This window comes from Balaenoptera physalus (genome assembly GCF_965194825.1).
Source record: "Balaenoptera physalus genome assembly, chromosome: 18".
NCBI lineage: Eukaryota > Metazoa > Chordata > Mammalia > Artiodactyla > Balaenopteridae > Balaenoptera > Balaenoptera physalus.
In genome coordinates this window covers 3786393-3809039 of record NC_138899.1, presented here as the reverse complement: position 1 = coordinate 3809039, position 22647 = coordinate 3786393, and the positions used below count along the sequence as shown (strand labels likewise).

General features: G+C 39.8%; 1 protein-coding gene across 4 annotated transcripts in view; it reads left to right on the top strand.

Annotated features, from left to right (window-relative positions):
- Positions 1 to 22647, top strand: part of MYO16 (myosin XVI) — a 546696-nt gene that overhangs the window by 121704 nt on the left and 402345 nt on the right. For all 4 annotated transcript variants that reach the window (XM_082435257.1, XM_082435255.1, XM_082435256.1 and 1 more), the window contains one exon: positions 8353 to 8616. In XM_082435257.1, the coding sequence (XP_082291383.1) occupies positions 8391 to 8616 (226 nt within the window). In that variant the 5' untranslated portion in view covers positions 8353 to 8390. The remainder of the gene's footprint in view (positions 1 to 8352; positions 8617 to 22647) is intronic.

Here is a 22647-nt window from a genome sequence, read left to right as displayed (position 1 = left end):
GTTTTCTTTTGGTAATAGCCATTCTAATGGCTGTGAGGTGATATCTCATTGTGGTTTTGATTTGCATTTCTCTGATGAGTAGTGATTTGGAGAACCTTTTTATTTGCTTTTTGGCTATTTGTATATCATCTTTGAAGAAAAGTCTGTTCAAGTCCTTTGCCCATTTTTTAATTTGGTTATTTGATTTTTGTTGCTGTTGAGCTGTAAGAGTTCTTTATTCTTTTTATATTCTGGATATTAGCCCCTTATTGGGTACATGATTTATAGGCATTTCGTCCCATTCTGTGGGTTGCCTTTTCACTTTGTTGATTGTGTCCTTTGTTGTGTAAAAGTTTCTGTTAGTCCAGTTTGTCTATTTTTCATTCTGTTGCCTGTGCTTTTGGTGTCACATCCAAGAAATTATTGCCAAGTCCAATGTCATGAAGCTTCTATGTTTTTCTTCAATGAATTTAGTAGTTTTAGGTCTTATGTTTAGGCCTTGAATCCATTTTCTGTTAATTTTTGTATATACTGAAAAATAAGGCTCCAACTTCATTCTCTTGCATGTGTGTTTTATTATTTCTTGTGCTATTATTATTTCTAGTTTTGAACATGTACATCATTAAGTATGTTCAGTGTGTATAGATTTTGTATCTGTGAAAAAATTTTTTCCTTTTGGAGTGAACCACAAAAATTAATAGAAAATTAAAGTAAATATAGGAAGCCTTATATGTGTTAGATTGTATCCCCTAGAAGCAGATTCTGAGGAGGGGATTTAGGAGCACATCACAGTCTATTGAGGGAATGCTCAGCAGGGAAAATCCATCAGGGAGTGAGGGAAGCAGGGCACGGAACAGACAAAGAGCAGAAAAACAGTGTAGTCTTGTGTAAAGTCTGTATTCATCTCAATTCACTTTTCTCTAGGGTGTAAGTCACATCATAGGGTCGTTTCCCCTTGGGTCAGCTGGACATGTTCTTGGACCTCTGTGTAGGGCGTTCAGTGACTATCGCTCATGGTAGGTGGGTAGAGTCTTCCACTCCCTGGGAGACTGAGCCCAGCAGGGAATTCTCCAGGGAAGAGGACCAGCCAATACTCAGAGCAGCTGAGGATATTGGTGTACCAGCCAGGGAAGGGGATCTGGACAAGGCACCAGGAGCAATGTAGCTTTCTTCTTCTTTGCCGGTACTGACTTGTGTTGACCATAATTCTGAACTATCAGTTCTAATAGCTGAGTCATAGAATGTGTGGGTTTTTTCTATGTAGGTAGCAGTGTTTACAATGATAACTGATTTTTTCCTCCTCCTACCCATATTTTATGTCCATTATTTCTTTTTCTTTTTTTCTATGTTGAGTAAAACCTTCATTTTGTGGTAGAATATAAGCAATGATAGAGGGCCTCCCTTTTCTAAATTTGAAACGGAAGATAAAGTGGCAACATGCATTCATAGATGTTTTAAGACTAGCCATCCTTTCATTCCACTAACAAATTGCACACCCCTGGGTTCATTTTGCTAATGTGCACACAGGCTATTTGCATGTGTATGTATAATGAGATTGATCTATACCCCTTTTTTTGTGATGTCCTCATTTAGTTTTTTTTTTGTACCAGTTTACATTCCCACCAACAGTGTAGGATGGTTCCTTTTTCTTGGTGTGGATTTCTTTTTATTTATTTATTTATTTATTTATTTTTATTTTATGGCTGTGTTGGGTCTTCGTTTCTGTGCGAGGGCTTTCTCTAGTTGCGGCAAGTGGGGGCCACTCTTCATCGCGGTGTGCGGGCCTCTCAATATCGTGGCCTCTCTTGTTGTGGAGCACAGGCTCCAGACACGCAGGCTCAGTAATTGTGGCTCATGGGCCTAGTTGCTCCGTGGCATGTGGGATCTTCCCCGACCAGGGCTCGAACCCGTGTCCCCTGCATTGGCAGGCAGATTCTCAACCACTGCGCCACCAGGGAAGCCCCTCATTTAGTTTTGATATCAAGTTTATGTTAGTCTCAGAAAATGAGTTGAGACAGTTTCCATCTTTTCCTCCTCTAGGAGAGTTGAGGAGATATGCAAGCTACCCATTCCTTAAAGGCCTGTAAATCATTTGGGCCATGGTTTTTGTTCGTTTGTTTGTTTGCTTTGTTTTGTTTGTTTAGTTTTTTTTCTTTTGCTGATTAGATTGTAACAATTCAATATAATGATTATAAATCTATTCAAGTTTGTATTTCTTCTTGAGTCATTCTTGATAAGTTATATTTTTCTAGATATTGTCCATTTCTCATGTCTTTCCTTATCTTTGTTCTTTCCTTATTTCATTTTTATTCATTTATATCCTCATTTAATTATTTTCTTCTTTTTTGTTGCGCTTCTTTTATTGTTCTTTTCTAACTACGAATCAGATAGTTTTCTCATTGATTCTAAGACTGGATTCTTTTCTGATATATACATTTAAAGCTATAGATTTATTTCTATGAGCTATTTTAGTTTCATCCATGAATTTGATATAGACTTTCTTTCATCAGTGGTTGGTTCTAAAAATGTATTATTTCTATCATGTTTTTCTACTTAAACTATGTTTTATTTAGAATCAGCTTTTAAGTTTCTGAATATATTGGGAGGTGTGGCTTCATTTCTGTGGTTGAGATGAAGTTCTCAACTGGGTTAAGAAAATGCCTGTCTAACTTCACTTCTTCACTATTTGTTGAAATTTGCTTTGCTTTGCTCCCTAAGACATAGTCAATTCTGTAAATCATCCATGAATTCTTGGAAAAAAACTTTTTTCCCTGAAAATTGGATGCATGTTTCTACTGATGTCCTTTAGATCAAATTATCTATGCCTTTACTAATTTTTTTCTGCCCGTTTAATCTAGCAGCCATGGAGAAAGATGCACAAAAATCTCCCACATTGAGTGTGCCATGGCCACATGAAGATTTTGATTCTAATTGAGATGAAAGCATTTCTGGTAGTTGTACAGTAGAATAATTTCAGGAGTTCATTTCCTAGTTCCCTTAACTTATTTTTTATATTTTTGGTTTGCTACAATATAAAGTCCTGAAGTCACACATTATGTGGGACCCTCCAAAGCCAAAGCATGGGGCCACTAAAGTTTGTAACAGATATTGCACATTTATTTCTGAATATAGATCTTGGCTTTTTCCTTTATGTATTTTGTCTGCTGGCTCTCAATTTTTGTCATATGGAGATGCACATTTGCTGAGCGGGGACTTCTGGCTGTGATACATGTCTGTACATTTTTATCTAGAATTGCAGGGCAGTCATATGTATAGGCATCTCCTTCCCCACCCTCACCCCCAGAAATGTCACATTGTAGAGCAGGAAATCCATTACATGGTAAACTTGGCTATACTGTGTCCGGCCAGATAATTTTGTGAGGAAAAACAATTAGATGAGAAGTATGGTGTCAGTGTGCCCTTCTGTAAGAATAGAAGTGATAAGCGTTTATCTACTACACCTTGAATTCTGGATCTGGTCCTAGTAATACACATGATATTCCTGCCAACTATCTAATGGCCCATTAAACAGTTTCATTTAACGACAGCAAAAATATTGAACATCTGCTATTCCAGAGACTAAGAATAAGCAGTGGATAAAACACCCCAAGTTCCTGACTTTGTAGTGCTTATAGATAAACGAGAAAATATATACGTTTTTTAGTAGACAGTGTTAGTATTGGTATGAGTATAATATGTATTCTAAGCATAATAATTGCTATTGTAGAAGTGTAACTCAGGCTGGTAAGTACTAAAGGGGAAAACAAAGCAGCGAATAGGAATTGGAAGTTTTATCAGGGGACATTTGCAAATAGAGGTAAAGTGGGAGCCTGTGGGAACCTCATGAAGAAGGGGGTTTTGAGTGCGGACATGGAGGGACAGAGGGTGCTAACTACACAGTCTTCAGCTGTCAGAGCGAGAACATTCCAGGCAGAGGGAACAGAAATGCAAAGACCTTGTGTCTGGAGAATTCCAGAAAATAAAAAGGAGAGGTATCATTGAAGCGCTTTGTGGGGAGTGCCTTTACCTCTCTCTGATTCTCTTTACACATCCCATGTATGCAATAATTGGGACACATAGATCCTCATAATATATTCCTAACAAGAATAATTACCATTCATTGACTACTTTGTGCCAGACATTTCTTTTTTGTAAACTTTCTCCTATTTTTAAAATATCCCAGAAAGCCTGACATATTAATTCCTTTTTATATACTAAAAGAAAAATCTTAGAAGTCTTGAGTACTTTGCTCCAGCACATAGATAGAAAATGCTGTATCTAAGATTGGAATCCAGTTTGAATTTCACTAGTTTTTGTACTATTTAACATTGCCATCTATGAGCAGCTGACTTTGATGATTGAGCCATTTAAAGTATGTGGGTATTTATCTACTTCCTATGGAAACTCAAACTACAAGTTGGTTAAATCAGTCAAACATCCCGAGCAAAGGTTATTGCATACATGTAGTTATTTTCTCTTGAGAAGTGGGTAATTCTTGATGCTGTCTGCTTCAATCACGCCTTGGAAATCATACTGGAATATCTTTTGCCAAGTACTTGTTTTTTCTGATGCACATACAACCCTTGATTCTCCCATGCGGGGAAGGTGCAGTGGTGTTCTGAAGCCGGCCTGCACTGATTCTGGAGGGTCCCATCTCTGAGTTTAGTGATGTCACGTGGTCGGTTTTAATTGGCCATGCCCAGAGTATTTGTACCATGATGATAGGCAAACACACGATAATTCAAAGATTCCATTCCCACCCCACCAGAGCTGATTGTTAAAAATTCACCAGCTCTCCACTTGGTAAGTAGTAATGGAGTAGTCTTATCATTCAAAATTCTAGAAAATTTTAATGTTTTCTTCATCACCATTTAGCACTGTGAAGAAAATAATTCCTCAACAACAGCACCCTCTAGGTAGGATGCTGTGATTGTTGTAGAGTTAAAACCCAAAATGTCAGTGGTTACACACAATAGAAGTTAGTTTCTTGCTCATAAAAAGTTAAGAGAAGGGCTGATGGGTGGAAGGCGCTTGGAGGAACCAAGGCTCCATCACTGTCACCATCTTGGTAGGTGGCTCCCTCAGTCACCAAGCTCCTGGGCATCAAGCTGGCAGAAGTGACAGAACATGGTAAAAGGCATGTGGGCATTTTTCATGAGCCTGGTCTGGGAAGCTCAAAAATGAAGTCCACTCACATCTAAGGAGAAGAGAAAACTGGTTTCAGCTAGTCAGTCTGCACGACAATGAAAATATGCCCTATCTTAATACATGTGTCTTTGTCATATTAATGAACTCATATTACTGTGAGAAAGAGGTTTGTATAATGTTGAAGTTGTATTAGTTCATGTGTCTTTTTTCCTAGGCAAAGAGAGTCAAAATAGTGGGAAAAGAAGTAGGAAGTCAGCAGGAAGAGCCCCCGGGTCAGTAGCTGGGCAGGCAGAACCCCGTCAACCCCGTCACACAGTTGGAAACCAGTGCCTGCCCAGAACTCCTGTCCCAGGAGCAAACTAGCCTGGCCCGGTTCAGACTCCTGTCCTCCGCCTGGGCCGTCCAGATTATCAGCTGAGGAATTAGTTGTTGTTTTTCTTAGTGCCCTGGTGATGAAGTTCTGTAGACTTTGAGTAGACTGCCTCAAAACTATATTTCCCATAACTCTGCTATTTTTAGTGTGCTATCTTAGAGATCCATATAGCACATATACACGACATAGCTGATCCACCCATAATTAGCCAAAAGAAAGTCACAGTGCCCAGTACATTTTCAGAATATAAAATACATCAAAGTTTAGACCATTTAAAATCAAAGCATGTGGAATTATTTAACAAAAAATGTGTTAAAAATCAATACTTTATATATGTATGGATTTGAAATTAGACAGCCCTGGCTTTTGATTTTCCAGATCATAAGGGAGTTAATTTAGGAACAACCTTCGGTGCTTCTTTTTGAGGGAGGAGAGGGATTGCTCAATGAATCACCAGCTGTACCCACAGACTCCTCAAAAGTTAATTGAAAATTTCACCATGACACCTTTCTTTAAGAGCGAAAAATGAGAGGACTGTTGGCTTTATTAGATTAACCTCCCTCTTGGACTGCATGCTGATAAGCACAGGATGCTCTGCGATGTCATTTGTTTTACTTATTTAGGCTTTTCAGTGGCTCCAACGATTCCCTGGGCGCCCACTGACAAACCTGGAAAGTCATGGGAAGTCACAGTTTCCTGAGCATCCAAGTTAATAAATCAAACCCAATGATGTTTTCTAAACAGGTTTGAAAGTGGAGGATATCTCCTTTCCATTATTAATGAGCCCTCACAGACAGTCATACTCCAGAGCAATTTGTCATAATTTCAGAACCCCAGGTGTCCCTTTGTGTTCGGGTCACTGGGAAGGGAACGTTTTGTGAGTAGCTATCTGATGCTTCTAACACCATTCTTGCAAAGACTGCTGAAGAGTTTTATGAAAACATATGATTTTAAAACATTGAGCTTTTGTCTAATGCTAATGAACAATGAAAACACAGTTCCCCAAGTCTGCTGCTCTCCCCTCTCCATATGTATACACATATATATGTGAAATCTGGCTTTCAAGAATCACTGTCTTTGTCTTGAGCCTTTATGGGCCATTTACAACTTTATCATGGTCTTGGACAAGTCACAGCCTCCCTCAGCGTAGTTTTCTTTGCCTACACAGCAGGGATGGTTATGCCTGGTGTTTACGAGAATAACGTTTTGCAAAGTGTCAAGTGAAATAGAAATGAAAATAGCATTGGCACAATTTGCTGTGCTGTCAAAGGAATAGAGCATCTTTCCGAAGATGCAGTAGACCCTTATGGTACGATCTTTCCAGATGTGGCTTACGGTCAGTCACATTTTTGTGCATGCAGAGTTACTTTTACTTTCCTGAGACTTACATCAGATATATCTTGAGAGAAGAACATACACACGGTTATCTGAACCTGTAATTGTGAGCCACATTCTAGAGTGTTCAGTGGTTCAACATTTATTTTCTGCCAATAGTAAAATTTTAATGTAGTGGTAAATATACTGTTGTCAAGACCAAGTTTGTGTGCCTGATGCACAGCGAGGCCAGACAAGTTGGAGTTGGAGCAGGGCAATGTTTATTGCAGGGCCAAGCAAGGAGAATGGGTGGCTCGTGCTCAAAAGACCCAAACTCTCCAGTGGGTTTCAGGGAAGAGTTTTTGTAGGCAAAACTTGCAGGGAGGTCTGCTGGGTTGTGTGACCTTCCTCTGATTGATTGGTGGGGAGGTAACAGGGTGGTGTTCGGGAATCTCAGTCATCAGCCTTCAGGCTTCAACCAGTGTGGATTCCACATACCTGTGCTCAGCCTCAAGTTAGCTTCCTCCATCTCTGTGCGGGGGCTTAGTTCCTGTAGAAGAACTCAGAGATATGAATCAGATTGTTCTGTATATCCCCTCAGGAGGCACCAGGACCCTGCCCCATCCCTGCACTGTTGTTTCTGGACTGCCTTTCCCTTGTTTCTGCATTCCCTCACTCGTCTAGTTAGTAACTGCTTGAAATGCCCTTTGGAACTCAGGGAAGGTCTAGGAGGCTGAAACCTCTTTCCTACAAACAAGAAACAGGGGACACAGAAAGGCTTTTGTACCCAGTAGGGCCCCACAGGGTTCTGTCCGGTTTCAATACGAGTTTGTACAATTCCTTTACAGGCGCTTTGGGTGGTGTTTATAGGAAATAGAAAGGGATGATTTTCAGGTCCAGGACAGACAACTCACTTTGCTAATCACTATATTAATAAGACAAAGACTATGACAGCAACAATTCCATACACAATTTTGAGTTGCCAAGAGAAAAATCTCTCTTCCATTGCACAGTCTTTATATTTACCCATCATTAGGTCTTTTAGGAATGAATGTCACTGATGACAAGGAAAAAGGCTCAGCAATAAATTGTGGAAAATGATCACTGTGTCATATAAACAGTTGATGGCATACATACGTTCTGTTACATTAGGTTAGCAGGGTCATCGTGACACGGAAAACCAATTTCGTTAGGCTGTTCTCCAAAACTCGGAATGGCTTTCTGCCAAAATTTAACATGTAAAGTTTAGTTGGCATTATTCAGTTAGAAGGGGCTTAGTGCCATGGTGAAACATTTAAGCCTTTGGTAGAGATTTAAAGAAACAGGAAAGGATGGATTGTTAGTAATTATATGGAGCAAAATTACCCATCTATATCTAATTGTCCTCTGTTTTACTACTCTGCAGTCTTGAGTAAGGCATCCACTCTCTTTGCTTTTCCTGCAGTCTCTAAAGTGTTTGTGTCAGTTGTCTAGCGCAAAGAGGACTGAATGGGTTCCCAGCAATAGGTCTCGTGACTTTCCCATTGTGTGTCTTTCAGGTTGCTTTCAGCTATGCAGCATTTTTCGATCCCATGAAATGGAAATTGACCAGTGCTTACTGGAGTCCCTCCCCCTGGGCCAAAGGCAGCGGCTGGTAAAACGCATGCGCTGTGAACAAGTCAAAGCCTACTATGAAAGAGAGAAGGCTTTTCAGAAGCAGGAGGGGCTCCTGAAAAAGCTGAAGCATGGGAAGAATCAAAAAGTTCATTTTAACCTTGCTGACATGATACAGGATGCAATTATCCACCATGATGACAAAGAAGGTAACGACAAGAAAATCGTTTCCTGATGTGTAGTGCTTCATATTTTTGCTTTGTTGTTTTTTGGTGGGGAAGTGGGAGATAGAATTTCTTTTAAATATTAGAGGTTTTCTTTTAACTGTCTGAAATATTCAAGAAAAAATTACTCTTTTCAGTGAACATAGTTAAAAGTCCCGAGTCTCCTCGTAAAAGTGAAAAAAGGGCAAAATTTTCGTAAAATCGTTGTATATGTTTTTTTAAGAATTACCTGCCTGAAAAGCAAGTTGTTGATTCAAATCGATAATGAAACTTTTTCCCAATGAAATTGTTTCCTTGATGATGAGATCGTGTTGGGAAATTTATTATTTCATACCTGGATTTATATATAGTAGGGAAGTCACTTCCCCACAAAACTCTTGGGAGAGAAGAATCAATCGGCTTATCCCTTAAAGTTGGTTGGCTTGTTGTATCAAATTTTATTAAGAATACTCAATCCAAATTTCAGTTGCCTTTACAAGATTATGAAGTTTCTTGATTTTTGTGTATTCTTTTGTATGAATTTTGTTTGTTTGTTTTTAGAATCTACTTTCCAAAGTTCTAATGTGAGAGAGACTTTCCAGCTGTAGGTATAAATGTAGAAAGCTTCAAAGAAGCAAATATAAGTTAATTTATCTTGATTGGCTCTAAAATTACTGGTTAAGTTAACCTAAAGCAGGTATGCAACGAGTACAGACCCATGACCCATTAACTACATTTCAAAATCAAAATCTCTGAAAAACAAGGGTTTTTTTGGTAACTCACTCAGTGGCAGAGTCGTCCCAGAGCTATATATATTTTTAACCTGTCCAGTCTGGAAAAATAATAAATTTAGTAACATTGGTCCCAAAGCTTTCAACAGGAATTGTGGATCTAAGAAAACTGACAGCCCATCCTATACAATAATAGCAATAATAAGAAGACAAAAGTAGTTCTTTTTATGGTTTTGTGTGGGCATGCTAGTCAAACTAGAAGACTCTGAGAAGCTCTGAGATTTTTTTTTCTTAAAATGGAATGAGTGGCAGAGACTCTCCTGGCTGGGAAGGACCTAAGAGATCATGTCGTACAACCTCTCCTCTTACATGTGAAGGAACTGAGATGCAGCCAAGGCACCACATCCTCTAGAAAGCTGTCCCAGAGCAATTTTACCTCCTATTTTATTATTCTCTTCTCACTTATAGCTCTTCGTTGAATGGCCATCTGCTCTGTGAAGCTATAAGCCCCTCGAGGGGCAGAGGACTGTCTGTCAGGTTCACCACACCCCTTGCCCCTTCCAGGACCTTCCAGTAGTGTGGAGGGAAAGAGTGAGCAAGTTTACCCAGAGGTAAACTAATTGTTGGAGAAATCCTAAATTAGAATGCAGGTGGATTTAAGCCCTGTATTGATTTAATAGTAAAGAAACAACAAGAAAATATTTACAAAGTTACAAAAACTTCTGTGTAAAATAACTACAGGAAAAGAATAACACCTAAGTTAGTGTTAAAAAGAAATTAAGCATAGTAAAATAGTAAGCCCAGAGAACAAGAGGAATCTATTATATATTATATTGTGTTATGTATTATAATACTTTGCAAAGACACTGAAGTCATAAAATCTGAGTTAATACTTTTTAAGGAGTTGCTATAGGCTTGGAACTGTGCTGTCACTTGGGTGACCAAAGAGCAGGAAGAGAGATGAATCCTATCTTCAAAAAGACTCCAATCCAAGTACAAAGAGAGAAAAAAACCTCAATAAAATAGAAAACAATAAATGAGTAAAAATGAAGTCTGGTGGAAGCAGAGTAGTTGGGCAAAGTTTTTTGGTGACTGTGATTTTTGAGAAACTCTGATCTTGATGGTTGCTTAAAGCTTAGATCTTTGAAGGAAGGAAAGAAGAAAACCCTACCCTTGGGCAGCAGTGCAGGTGAACAGCTTCAAGGAAGTGAGAGTCCCACACAAGGAGGTCTGTCTGAAAGGAGTGGAAAGTGAAGATATTAGCTGCAAAGATGGTTTTAAGTAGATAACTTTAGTGGGGATGCTTCAAGGTCTGGTCTTAAAGCAGAATGCAATGGGAATGATCGTATAGACCTAAGAAGAAAATTCACGTGCTACAAATGGTTTTTAGCAACGGTTAATCAGGGATAAATATCCGTAGGGACGCACTGAAGGGTGAGAATAAGAACTGGAAGCAAAGACACCAACTAAGAATCCATTGATGAAACGTTAATGGAGTGAGCTTGGTTGAGCTTGGTTGGGGTAGTAGCAGTGGGAATTGGGGCAAAAGAACAGACCCAACAGTCCTATTCCATGGGAAAAGTACACTCATTCATCAGATATCTACTGAGTCTTTATTATGGTCCAGACAGCTATGAATGGAATAGACAAAGTCGCTACCTATACGATGCTCAACTGTCTTGTGTGGGTGACCACAGATAAAAAGATAAAGTTAAACATGTAGTTTGGTAGATAATGATAAATGCTGAGGAGTCCACAGTTACCTCCTGAAGGTATATCAGGGAAGGAGCTTTTCAGGTGAGGGCAAAGCCCCTGATGGAGAAACCAGTGTGGTAGGAGCAGATGAATAAATGAGGAGGGCAGAAGGAGAAGAGCCAGACCACATGAGGGCTGGGAGGGTCATCAAAAGGACTCTGGCTGTTGTGCCCAGTGCCTGCTGAAGCCACTGGGGGATTTGAGCAGAAGAGAGACCTGGTGTCACTTATGAGTTAACAGAAGCAGCCTGGCTGCCACATTCTGAACTGATTGAAGGATTTTGAGGGCAAAAGCAGGGAAACCGGTCGTGAGGCTCTGTTGATAAATTCAGCAAGAGATGATGGTGGCTTGGACCAAAATGGAACAAGGATGTGGTGAGAAATAGTCATATTTGGGAGTATATTTTTAGAATAGAGCTGACAGGAAATGCTAATGAACTGGTGATTGGGAGCATAATAATTTTCGATTGCTGCCATAACAAATTACTACAAACTTAGCAGCTGAAAATAACATAAATGTATTATCATATAGTTCCATAGGGCAGAAGTCTGGTGTGGGTCCCACTGGGCTGAAATCAAGGTACCATCAGGGCTGCTCCCTGTTTGGAGCTTCTAGGGGATACTCTGTTTCCTTGCCTTTTCCAGTTTCTGGAGGCCATCTGCATCCCCTAAATCTTAGCCTCCTCCTCCATCTTCAAAGTCAGCAATGGTAGATTGAGTCTGCCGCTCATGGTTCGAACTGTTGTTTCTTTTCTGTCCTTGCTTGCATCTCCCTGACCAAATGTTTTGCCTTCCTCTTCCACTTCTAGGGACTCCTGTGACTGCATTGGGCTCACCTGGATAATCCAGGGTGATCTCCCTATTTTAAGGTCAGCTCATTAGCACTCTTAATTCCCTCTCCAGAGAACGTAACATACTCACACGCATAACGTCGGAGGGCAAAATTACGGAATCAAAATCCTACCTGCCTTTTTAAGGAACCTCCATCCTCCATTCTCCATAGTGGCCCAGCAATCCCACTACTGGGCATCTACCCTGAGAAAACCATAATTCAAAAAGAGTCATGTACCACAATGTTCATTGCAGCACTATTTACAATAGCCAGGACATGGAAGCAACCTAAATGTCCATCAACAGGTGAATGGATAAAGAAGATGTGACACATACATACAATGGAATATTACTCAGCCATAAAAAGAAACGAAATTGAGTTATTTGTAGTAAGGTGGATGGACCTAGAGTCTGTCATACAGAGTGAAGTAAGTCAGAAGGGGAAAAACAAATACTGTATGTCAACGCATATATATGGAATCCAAAAAAAAATGGTACTGATGAACATGAACCTAGTGGCGGGACAGGAATAAAGACGTAGACATAGAGAATGGGCTTGAGGACACGGGGAAGGGGAAGGGTAAGTTGGGACGAAGTGAGAGAGTGGCATGGACATATATACACTACCAAATGTAAAATAGATAGCTAGTGGGAAGCAGCCGCATAGCACAGGGAGATCAGCTTGGTGCTTTGTGACCACCTAGAGGGGTGGGATAGGGAGGGTGGGAGGGAGGCTCAAGAGGAAGGGGATATGGGCATATATGTATACATATAGCTGATTCACTTTGTTGTACAACGGAAACTAACACAGCATTGTGAAGCAATTATACTCCAATAAAGATGTATTAAAAAATAAAATCCTACCTGCCATGGGGAGTGAGAGGTTCATGGATAATATCAAGTTTGTTATGCCCTGAACAATCAGAAAAGCTAAATGCTCTTAATGTGTTAGGGGTGCCTCTAGGAAGTGAGAATAAGAAAGGGGGTGTCGTGTTGGCTGGAGATATAAACTTGAGACACATGAACATATAGCCCAACGATTCTATAATATCACTTAGGGAATGAGTTTAGATAACATTATAGGAAGCACAAGGACTGAGTCCCAAGGAATTCCAATATTAAGAATTGAGTGAAATGAGGTAGAACCACCAGAAGAGGAAAGGAGAAAAATGAGGTGAGGGTGCTTTTCTTGGAGCTAAATGATAAGAAATTTTCAAGGAGGAAGGAGTGATCAACTATTTCCAGAGCTCCTGCTCAGTCCCACGGGAGGAAGACTGAGACTTGACCATTATGGTTAGAAATATGGAGATGATTAGTTTTGTTGAATTGTAAAAAACAGAAATCTTAAAGGACTGAGTTCTAACAGAGGGGAAAACAGAAATGGACATGGAGAATATACAGAGCTCTTTAAAGGAGTTTTTTTTTTTCAGTTGAAGTATAGTTGATTTATAATATTGTGTTAGTTTCAGGTGTACAGCAAAGTGATCCAGTTATACATATATATATATATTTTGAATTATGTTCCCTGATAGATTATTACAAACTATTGAGTTCCCTGTGCTATGCAGTAGGTCCTTGTTGGTTATCTCTTTTTTATCTAGTAGTGTGTATATATTCATCCTAAACTCCTAATATATCCCTGAGGAGAGAAATGATAAGGGACCCCTACAGAGGGGAGAGAAATCAGGGGTCTTTTTAATGATGGGAGAAATAACAGCTTGTGTGTATGCTGAAAAAAAATAATTCATCTGAGAGGGGAGAACCGGTGGCATTGGCATAGGGAAGGAAATTGCTGGAGTGAGGTCCTTGAGTTTGCAGATGCTGATGCGATCTGAGACCTAGGTGGAGGGTTTGCTTTAGCTAAGACCAATGATAGCAGTAGTTCTCAGCCCTGGCTGCATGCTAGGGTCATCTGGGGAGATTATATATATATATATATATATATATATATATATATATATATATATATATATATTTTAAAATATATATATATTTTTCCAAATTTATTTATTTATTTATTTTTGTCTGTGTTAGGTCTTCGTTTCTGTGCGAGGGCTTCCTCTAGTTGTGGCAAGTGGGGGCCACTCTTCATCGCGGTGCGCGGGCCTGTCACTGTCACAGCCTCTCCTGTTGCGGAGCACAGGCTCCAGTCGCGCAGGCTCAGTAGTTGTGGCTCACGGGCCCAGTTGCTCTGCGGCATGTGGGATTTTCCCAGACCAGGGCTCGAACCCGTGTCCCCTGCATTGGCAGGCGGATTCTCAACCACTGCGCCACCAGGGAAGCCCGGAGATTATATTTTTAATTTCAACATCTAGGCCCTACCCGTAAAGATTCGGATTCAGTGTGTCTGGAGTGGGGCGAAGGCAGTTTTCAAAAACATCTCAGGTGTCGTGGTGCCCAGAGAGGGTTGAGAAGCTCCAGTCTAGGGTCATGGGTGGAAGGATGTGGTGACGGGTGCTTATTGAGGCTCTTCCTGCATCATACGCTCGCTGATGGAAGAGCTGTGGCTGTCAGCTAAGAGTGGGGCTGGGGAGGAGGAATTGCAGCTTAAGGAAAGAGGGGAACATGGAAGAGTGGGGGGAATGAATGGACCAGAGAGAGACAGTATGAACAAAAGGACTTATAGGTAAAATTAGATCTGAACAATAAAAAAGAAAGATCACGGGTTGTCATGGCCTCTCCATTTCTTTGTTTTTATTCTTAACTCTTTGATTTACTACCCTAAAATTTTCCTGTAGCTCCACATTTTGCTTGGTGTAGTGACCCATGTAAGGTATTCAGAGTGATGGGTACAACAGGAAACAGAAAAAAAAATCACACACACACCACAATATTCTTTGCACTCCTGCTATGCACGACGAACTGTAATAAACCCTTCCTATACACCACCCTCTTTATTCTTTAGGGCAGAAAAACACAAGCACTTTCTGAAGATTCTTAGAGAAGAATGTCCTCCAATACAACTTACATAAATTTATTTCTCCCAGGAAAGACTTTCTGTTACTGATGGAAGCAAAGGTGATGTTCAGTAACGGAGGTCAGCATTAGCATCAAATGATGAAGAAATAGTTGAATGACTTAGAATTCTGCAAGAGTTTTAATTTGTAATAAATGTTTAACATTTTAAGTATATACATTATTGCAATATAAAATAAAAATTTCTGTCCACAGAGGTTTTCTTAGCTCAGGGTGCCATAACAAAATACTCTAGACCTGGTGGCTTCAACAATGGACATTTCTTTCTCACAGTTCTGGAGGCTGGAAAGTCTAAGAGTAGGATGCTGGCCAGTTCAGTTCCTGGTGAGGGCTCTCTTCCTGGCTTGTAGGTGGCTACCTTCTTACTGTGTCGTCACATGGTGGAGAGAGAGAGTGCTCCTGTCTCTTTTCTTTTCTTATAAGGGTACTAATCCCATCATGGCAACCCTATCCTCATGGCCTTACCCAAACCTCCCAAAGGCCCCCCAATCCTAATGTCACATTGAAGGTCTTCAATATATGAATCTGGGGGGGACACAAAAATTTAGTCCATAACAGGTGGTATATTCATTTTATACTTGGAGCTGACCCAAGAATGAAATATCTATCTATATCTATCACTTCTTTTGAGTCACTCATCTACCTTGGAAAATTCCACCTGAGTACCAATATACCTCACTTTATCAGAGGAAAAAATATTAATTCCTTGCAAATGGAAGATATTAAATTGCATTGAAGGGGTGAGTAATCTCTTCAGAGGCATTAAAACCTCTCTAGCACATGTTTTACTTCTTCTGGAAATGTATGCAGGACAAAGTTTTCATTTAGTCATGGTAGTCATATTTTCATTTATTCTTAAGCTACCCAAATAGTCCAATGTACACATTTATACAACTGAGAAAGTTAAAAATATTGCCATAAGAAAAACTCTTTCCATCTAAATTATTGTTAAAAACTTTGCAGAGTGTGTATTTGTGTAAATTATTTTATCTCTTATTTTCAAGTTCTTTCACTGGCTTGCTGAGTGTAAAGGATCAAATATACTTTTTCAAAGGATGACATGCTATTTGTGCTAAGGTTTATAGTATCTCATTAACAAGCAATTCACAGATTTTTGTTTAACTTTCTAAATGTTGCATTTTTGTAAGTGTAAATTTAGTATCTTCGACACTTTATTGTTCTCTTCTGAGAGCTGGTGATTTTTTAGTGTGTTATCTGTCATTTTAATGTACTCCATCAGTCTAAAATGGAGTACATTTTAGATTCAATAATTCTTTTCCATCTAGAAAGGAAAATTTGTTCTAAATTGTTTTAGGGGTTTCAATTTAACTGTCTTTGAGTTATACCACATTAGAGAGAGAGAGAGAGAGTAATTTTCTCTATATGCAGAGAATATTTAAATGAGAATGCAATTCCTCTGTTAGAATTGCTACTCCCAGATATCAGGTTTTACTAATTAGTCCACAATATGTTTTTACTAAAAGTAATATAAATGGCAATGGAGTGACTTCATTATGCTTTTACTATTTAGCATTCTACAGATGTTTTCAACACTGTCTGTGCTTTATATGATTTTAGTCACTTAATTCTTCCAGCAGCCATATTCAATAGGTAGGATATTCTCCCTGCTATATGGGTGAGGATAATTAGCCTTAGAAGAACTAATTACCATCTCAGGTCTACATGAGTTGAGAAGCCATGTTTTTGTTCATAACACTACACTGTCTCTCACGTTGATTTCTTTTTTTAAAATCACTTTATTGAGGTATGCTTGACAGACAAAAACTTGTACACATTTAATATATACAACTTGATGAGTCTGGAGATAAGTCTACCTCTGAGAAACCATCACCAGAATCAAGGCCATAAAAACATCTACCACCTCCAAAAGTTTCCTCCCACCCACTTCATTTTTTTAATTAGATTGTTTTTCTTTTGTGGTAAGAGCACTTAATACATCACCCCTCAAGCTTATTTCTGATGCTAAAATGAGCTAAATCATCCACTTCACAAGTTGATTTCCTTCCATTTGCCATTTGGAATTCTTGCTTTCTCTTGTCTAGTGGAGATTTCCATCCACTGTTAAGGGAACGGCCAAAGGCATGGACAGATATTCTTTATGCTCTGGTGTTTTCCTTCCTCTTTCCCTGATCAGCTCCCCTCCCTTTTTTTCTTTTTACAATTTAAGATAATTTATTAATTTAGATACCAATTATTACTGAGGGCCTGTTTTATTCCAGATACACAAAGCACTTGCAAGCACAGTTATAAACCTGTAATGTCAAACTTCATTTGTATCTCCATTTTCCTTAAAATTCTGAGTCCTCACTTAGGAAAAGAGGAAACTATCAAATTAAAGCAATGTGAGACTCTGTTTCCTTCTCCTGTCTCTCCAACCCCTGGTCTTCAGTTTTTTGGAGGGCTATGGTCTAAGGTCCATGGTCAAAGCTCCGACCTTAACTCTTCTCTTCCTACCCATCCTTCCTGGAAGGTCTCACATTTCACCTACTCTAAGGATTTCCAAATCATATCTAGACTTTTCTCCTCAGCTCCAGATGCCACCATTCTGATGCCCTTACATTTCTAACTTATTATGTTCAAAATTGAGTATTTATCTCCATGTATTTCCCTAATCAAAACTTCCTCTTCTGTTTTCTATTTCAGTTAATGTCACCACCATTTCCTTGGTCTTATGGCCCAGAAATCTGGAGGTCACATTGATTTAGGTGCACATTTGTAAAGTGCTGACGGTTGTACCTCCCCTGAATAAGTTATGAGAAGTATCATATATCTGTATATTATCCAGAGCCTTCTAAGAATATGCCTAGACTGCAATGAATTCTTACCATATGTTGGATGATCTCCTGAGAGGCTCCACTTAGAATTTTGTAAGTAAATCATTAAGACCAAGTGTGAAGCCTTGGGTCAAAGAATGAATTTCGTATATTCCTTAAGTGTTTTATATATGAAAAATTAAATGAGACTGTGATTAACTTAAAGCTCATGAATACTTAGCCCAGCCCTTTCCCTGCATTTACTAGATTGGCACAGAAGTTAAAATTTTGAAGTAGTTGGCTACCACATAAATTTATTTAACTTTTAAATTTTAAAAATTTTTATAGCATTTATATTTATTAGTATCTAGAGTATAAATGAAGAAGGAACTAATTATAATTTTTCACCGCTACCATCTAATGATGCTGGCTTTATGAAGATGACCCACGTGCTCTGGCACTGTTTCCCCAGTGGAGGCTGTGGATTTCTACCAAATGCAGCCCCACTCTCTTTCCTAACCTCTCCATCACCAGCTGCACAAACAGGCAGGTAGAAAATGAGACAGTCCCTCAGTAAATTTAAGCTGATACCTACAGAAATTGATACTGAGACTCTGCCACCTTGAGAATAGTGATCAAATCCAGTAAGTAGGTACCCAACCCTTGCTCCCTACTTGCATTCATTCTGAACATAATTGGGTGTGATGTGGTTGAGTACTCTACGAGGATAAATATGTCTAGAACTCAAAGGAGTACATACTTGACATGGAATGTAGGTAGACGTTCCCCAAAAGAGTTGGATTCAACCAATAGGAATGACTTGGGTATTAGACATTTGGGGTTGTAAAGAAAATGTAAGGCACCCTTTTGTCTTTAAGGAAGAAATACGGAGAAAGAATATTCCCAGTGGAAAGACATAACAATATATTGTTGTCTGCATCTTCCGTGTTCTAAAGCAGTACCAAGCTTGGGCAGAGTGAAGGAAATTGCAGATTTATCAGAACCATCCCTATCTTGTTAACTTCTCAATGATATGGGAACAGACACCCTCTAAGCTAAGCTGAGAATGAACCTGTTCCTCTCACTTGAAGGGGAGTCAGGGTATGTGGGAAGATGTAACTCAGATAAGATATTTTCTGGGGCAGACACAGGAACAAAAGGACCACGTCTAGATTTTAGAGAAAAGGGTGAGCTTTTAAGGTCCAGGTGTATGTCTGCATCAGAGATCTGGAAGGCTAAATGTGTATAGCTTATGTACATGCTGAATCCAGCAACCCCAGGCAGTTTTGAATTTTACAGAACTATGTTCATTGGACTGTGATTATTTCAATGAAGGTAACAGCTGCTGGGTAATTAAAGGTGCCCATTTCAACACTGGTTATAAAATCATAAATAGCTGGAAATTAAGTGCCTTTAAATTCTGTGGGATTCTGTATGAATTTAATGAGTGGCTTAATATTTTACCAATACTGAATTCATACTCCTGAGAATTATTAATTATTTTAACTGCCTGCTATGAAGTCACAACTTTACTGGGTACTGAGAGTGATTGAAAAAATGTAGAGAAAAAATGTGCTTCATAAGCACTTATAATCTAGGTGGAAAGATACACTGTTCTTTAAAAACCAAACCAGAAGTCTATCCATTTAAAAGGAATTGCAGTGGACATTTGTTGGGGTGAGATGAGGAATAGGTGAATCTGAAACTCTGCTCTGTGGGAAATTTTTAGAGTCTGGTAAGAGGAGAGAAAAGGACTTTTTGGCTGTGAAAAACAGCTTGAGTGCAGGAACAGAGGCAGAGAAAAGCAGGTTTCTTACAGGAGAGCATCATGGTAGAAGCATTGCTGGAAGCTAGCACCAAGGGTTTTAACTCTGCATTTGGAGGATGGGTTGGATCCCAACCTAAAACTTAGGAGCTGTGTGTCCCAAGTCAGGGACAGGCCACTTTCCTATTCTTACCTTCCTCTTCTGCAAATAAGGTTAAGAGGCAGAGGGGAACATCTCTCATAAGTGGTTGTGAGGATTAGTTAAATATTACATGCAAAGAATTTACATCTGTCATGTATTACTACATACATAATAAATATCAGCTGCTATTATGATTTGAAAGGGAATTAATAGATGCTATTGAAATAGGTGGAACACTCTGACCTCAGGACCTTTGACATCTCAAAATCAAATAGAAAAAGGCATTTCTTTTATAGGGAGGGGTCATCAGGGCTAGCAGGAACTTTTGTCGGGGGGAGGGCTCAGAGGGGGGTGAGCAGACAGCATGATGGGTGGGTTAACAGGACCTCTTTCTCTCTGGGGGCCAGACTGTTTCTGGAATGAGCTATTAGTAGAAGATGTCCATAACCTTAGTGTTGCTTAAACAGAATCAGCCAGAGTCCAGGGGTCTGGGGAGAGGAGAGAAGGCTGAGCAGAGCTCCTAGATCTAGACTGCCCTGGAGGTCTGCACAAGTGTTTGGAATTAATAATTAGCTGAAGAGCAAGTTGTTTTTCCTGATGATATTGTGTGATATTATACGTGAAAAATCAGGACCTTTTTCTTACTGTTGAAACCAGCCTCCTCATCTTCAGCAGATGTCATTCTACTTCTCTTAGTCTTTACAAAGAGATTTTAAAATCAGTTAGTGAGTGGTGACCTGAGTATATCAGTGTTCAACGTATTTAATTAATTAATTCATTCATTCAAAATTAAGGGCCTATTCTTTCAAGTGTGTCCAACAGTGGCCTAAGTATTGGGGATACCAAGAGAAATAGAGCCTGGTCTCTGCAGCCTGGCGGAAGGAGAGACGCTGCAGCAGACAGAGGCCATTGGTGCTTAAGGTCTGTAGGGGAGGGTCGTTGGGCAGTGGGACAGTGGGGTCAGGGTGGAGTGGGAGGTGCAGGGGACAAAGGGAATGGCATCTCTTGGTTCTTCTGAGGCAGGAAAATAAACTAAAACTAAAATTGGTCCAAGACCTGAAGTCCTGGAGGAGTGTAAAATTTCAGAACTGCAGGCACTTGAGTACGATTGGGGTTGGGGAGCTTAGCATTGGTCTTCAGAGACCATGAGCGCTATGCAGAGAGCTTGGGAGGTGGAAGAGAAGAGAGAGGGGATATTGGTCTGACCCAAATGTGTTTAATGGCAGATGAGCGCTTTAGACATTTATGAATCTTCACATTCCTAGTGTGCACAATGCCACCACTTTCCTCCCCCTGGACAGTGGCTTAAGGCTTTTTCTGGTTATCCGAAGGAATGGCAGCATGGCGGCAAGAGCATCAACATGGCAGCATGAGGTCTTTTAGGTGTCATTCCTTTTTTTTTTTTAAAATCATTTTCTTTCATGAATATAAGAAAAAATGTAGAAGGGAAATACTGGATTAAAAAGCACATTAAAAAATTAACCCAGTAGTTTTCATATTTTAGCGAAGAAGAAGGCAGTAGTGAATTCTGGTATGTGCAGTAAAATAGTGTCTTATAGTTTTACAGTCTTACTAGTCTATGTCAGCGTCTTGTTCCATATGAGGTTACTTCCTAGACCCGCTCTCTTCTGACTAAGGTGAATGTCTAATGAGAATTAATGGCAGAACCTGAAACCTGTAATTTCTCACTCTGCATACTCTCAAGTTTTAATTAAATTGAAACTGAAAAAAAAAAACCATTTTAGTTCACTGAATTAACGCCGTGGCTGTGGTCTTCAATCCATCACATTTTAGATAGTATTGCTGCCGCTGGTATAGACCAAGGGTTCTCTGATTCATTGTGCTCAGAAAAGTCTATGAAAAAAGAAAAAAAAATGACTGGTAATTTTCATAGGAAAAGAGCACAATCTGCCAGAGTCCCAGTCTGCTGCTGAGGGCACCAGAGCAGCAGCAAGACAATCTGTAGATCATATTTGCCTTTGACAGTATGACTGTTGTACGCTCCAAAGTAAAATGTTTTACAGGGAAAATGTAGATTTGCCATTTATAAGATCAGAGAAGTCATTTAGTTCATGCAGGAACGGACAGAACAGAATATATTATCAGAGTTTTTCTTGAGGATTTTCAATATGCAGACAATTTCTAGGAAATCAAAACTTATAAATACTGTTTTGTAAAGCAGCTCTTTGGCAACAAAGTCCAAACTCGCCCAGGAGACCCACTCCCTCTGGCCTTCTCAAGGTCATCATTCTCCCAGGTCCCCCTTCATTATCCACAGCACAGGATCATTTGCATAGAAAAAAATACGTTGTAATATTTTCCAAAGTGATAAGAAAACTGAACTAAGCCACGTCCCCTTCATTTCACTGGTCACTTTCTGACCCAAACTCCCAGCAATCCCACCAAGCCTGCTACCTGCTCTTATCAATGGCCTCCTTGTTGCCAAGTGCACAGGATGTTTCTAAGTCCCCACCAAGGTCACCTGGAAGCAGCAGATGGCATCCTCCATCATCCCTCCCTTCACTGGGCCTCTAGACCTCTACTTTCTCCTCGGTTCTTTCTCTGCCTCACTGGTCCCATCTTCTCAGGCTTCTTTGCAGATGACTCTTCAGCTTTCCAAACTTTGAACTCCATAATACCCCAAGACTTTAGAGCTTTTCTCTTTCTACCCCCCATCTCTAGGAAATCACATTCCATGCCACGTGTATTCTGTGGACCCTAATTTTTATCCCCAGCCAAGATCTCTTCCCTGGCTGTCAGACTTCCTACAGCATATCCTGTGGCTTCTGGTACAACCTGCCCATCCTACACTCTTGGTTTTTCCCTGACAAGACAGCCTCCTCCCCGTCTTTCCAACTCAGTGAATTACTCCATTCTACCAGGTGTTCATGGCCAACTTCTTGGCATCTTTCTTGATGTCTCTCTTTCTCTCCTCCTCTACCTCTGAACGGCTTTCATAATTGGATCACCTCTCAGCACTTCTGCGGCCACTCTCCTCTAAGCCATCATCATCTCTTGCCTGGATCATTGCAGTAGCCTCCTATAGTATCACCTTGTTTCAATC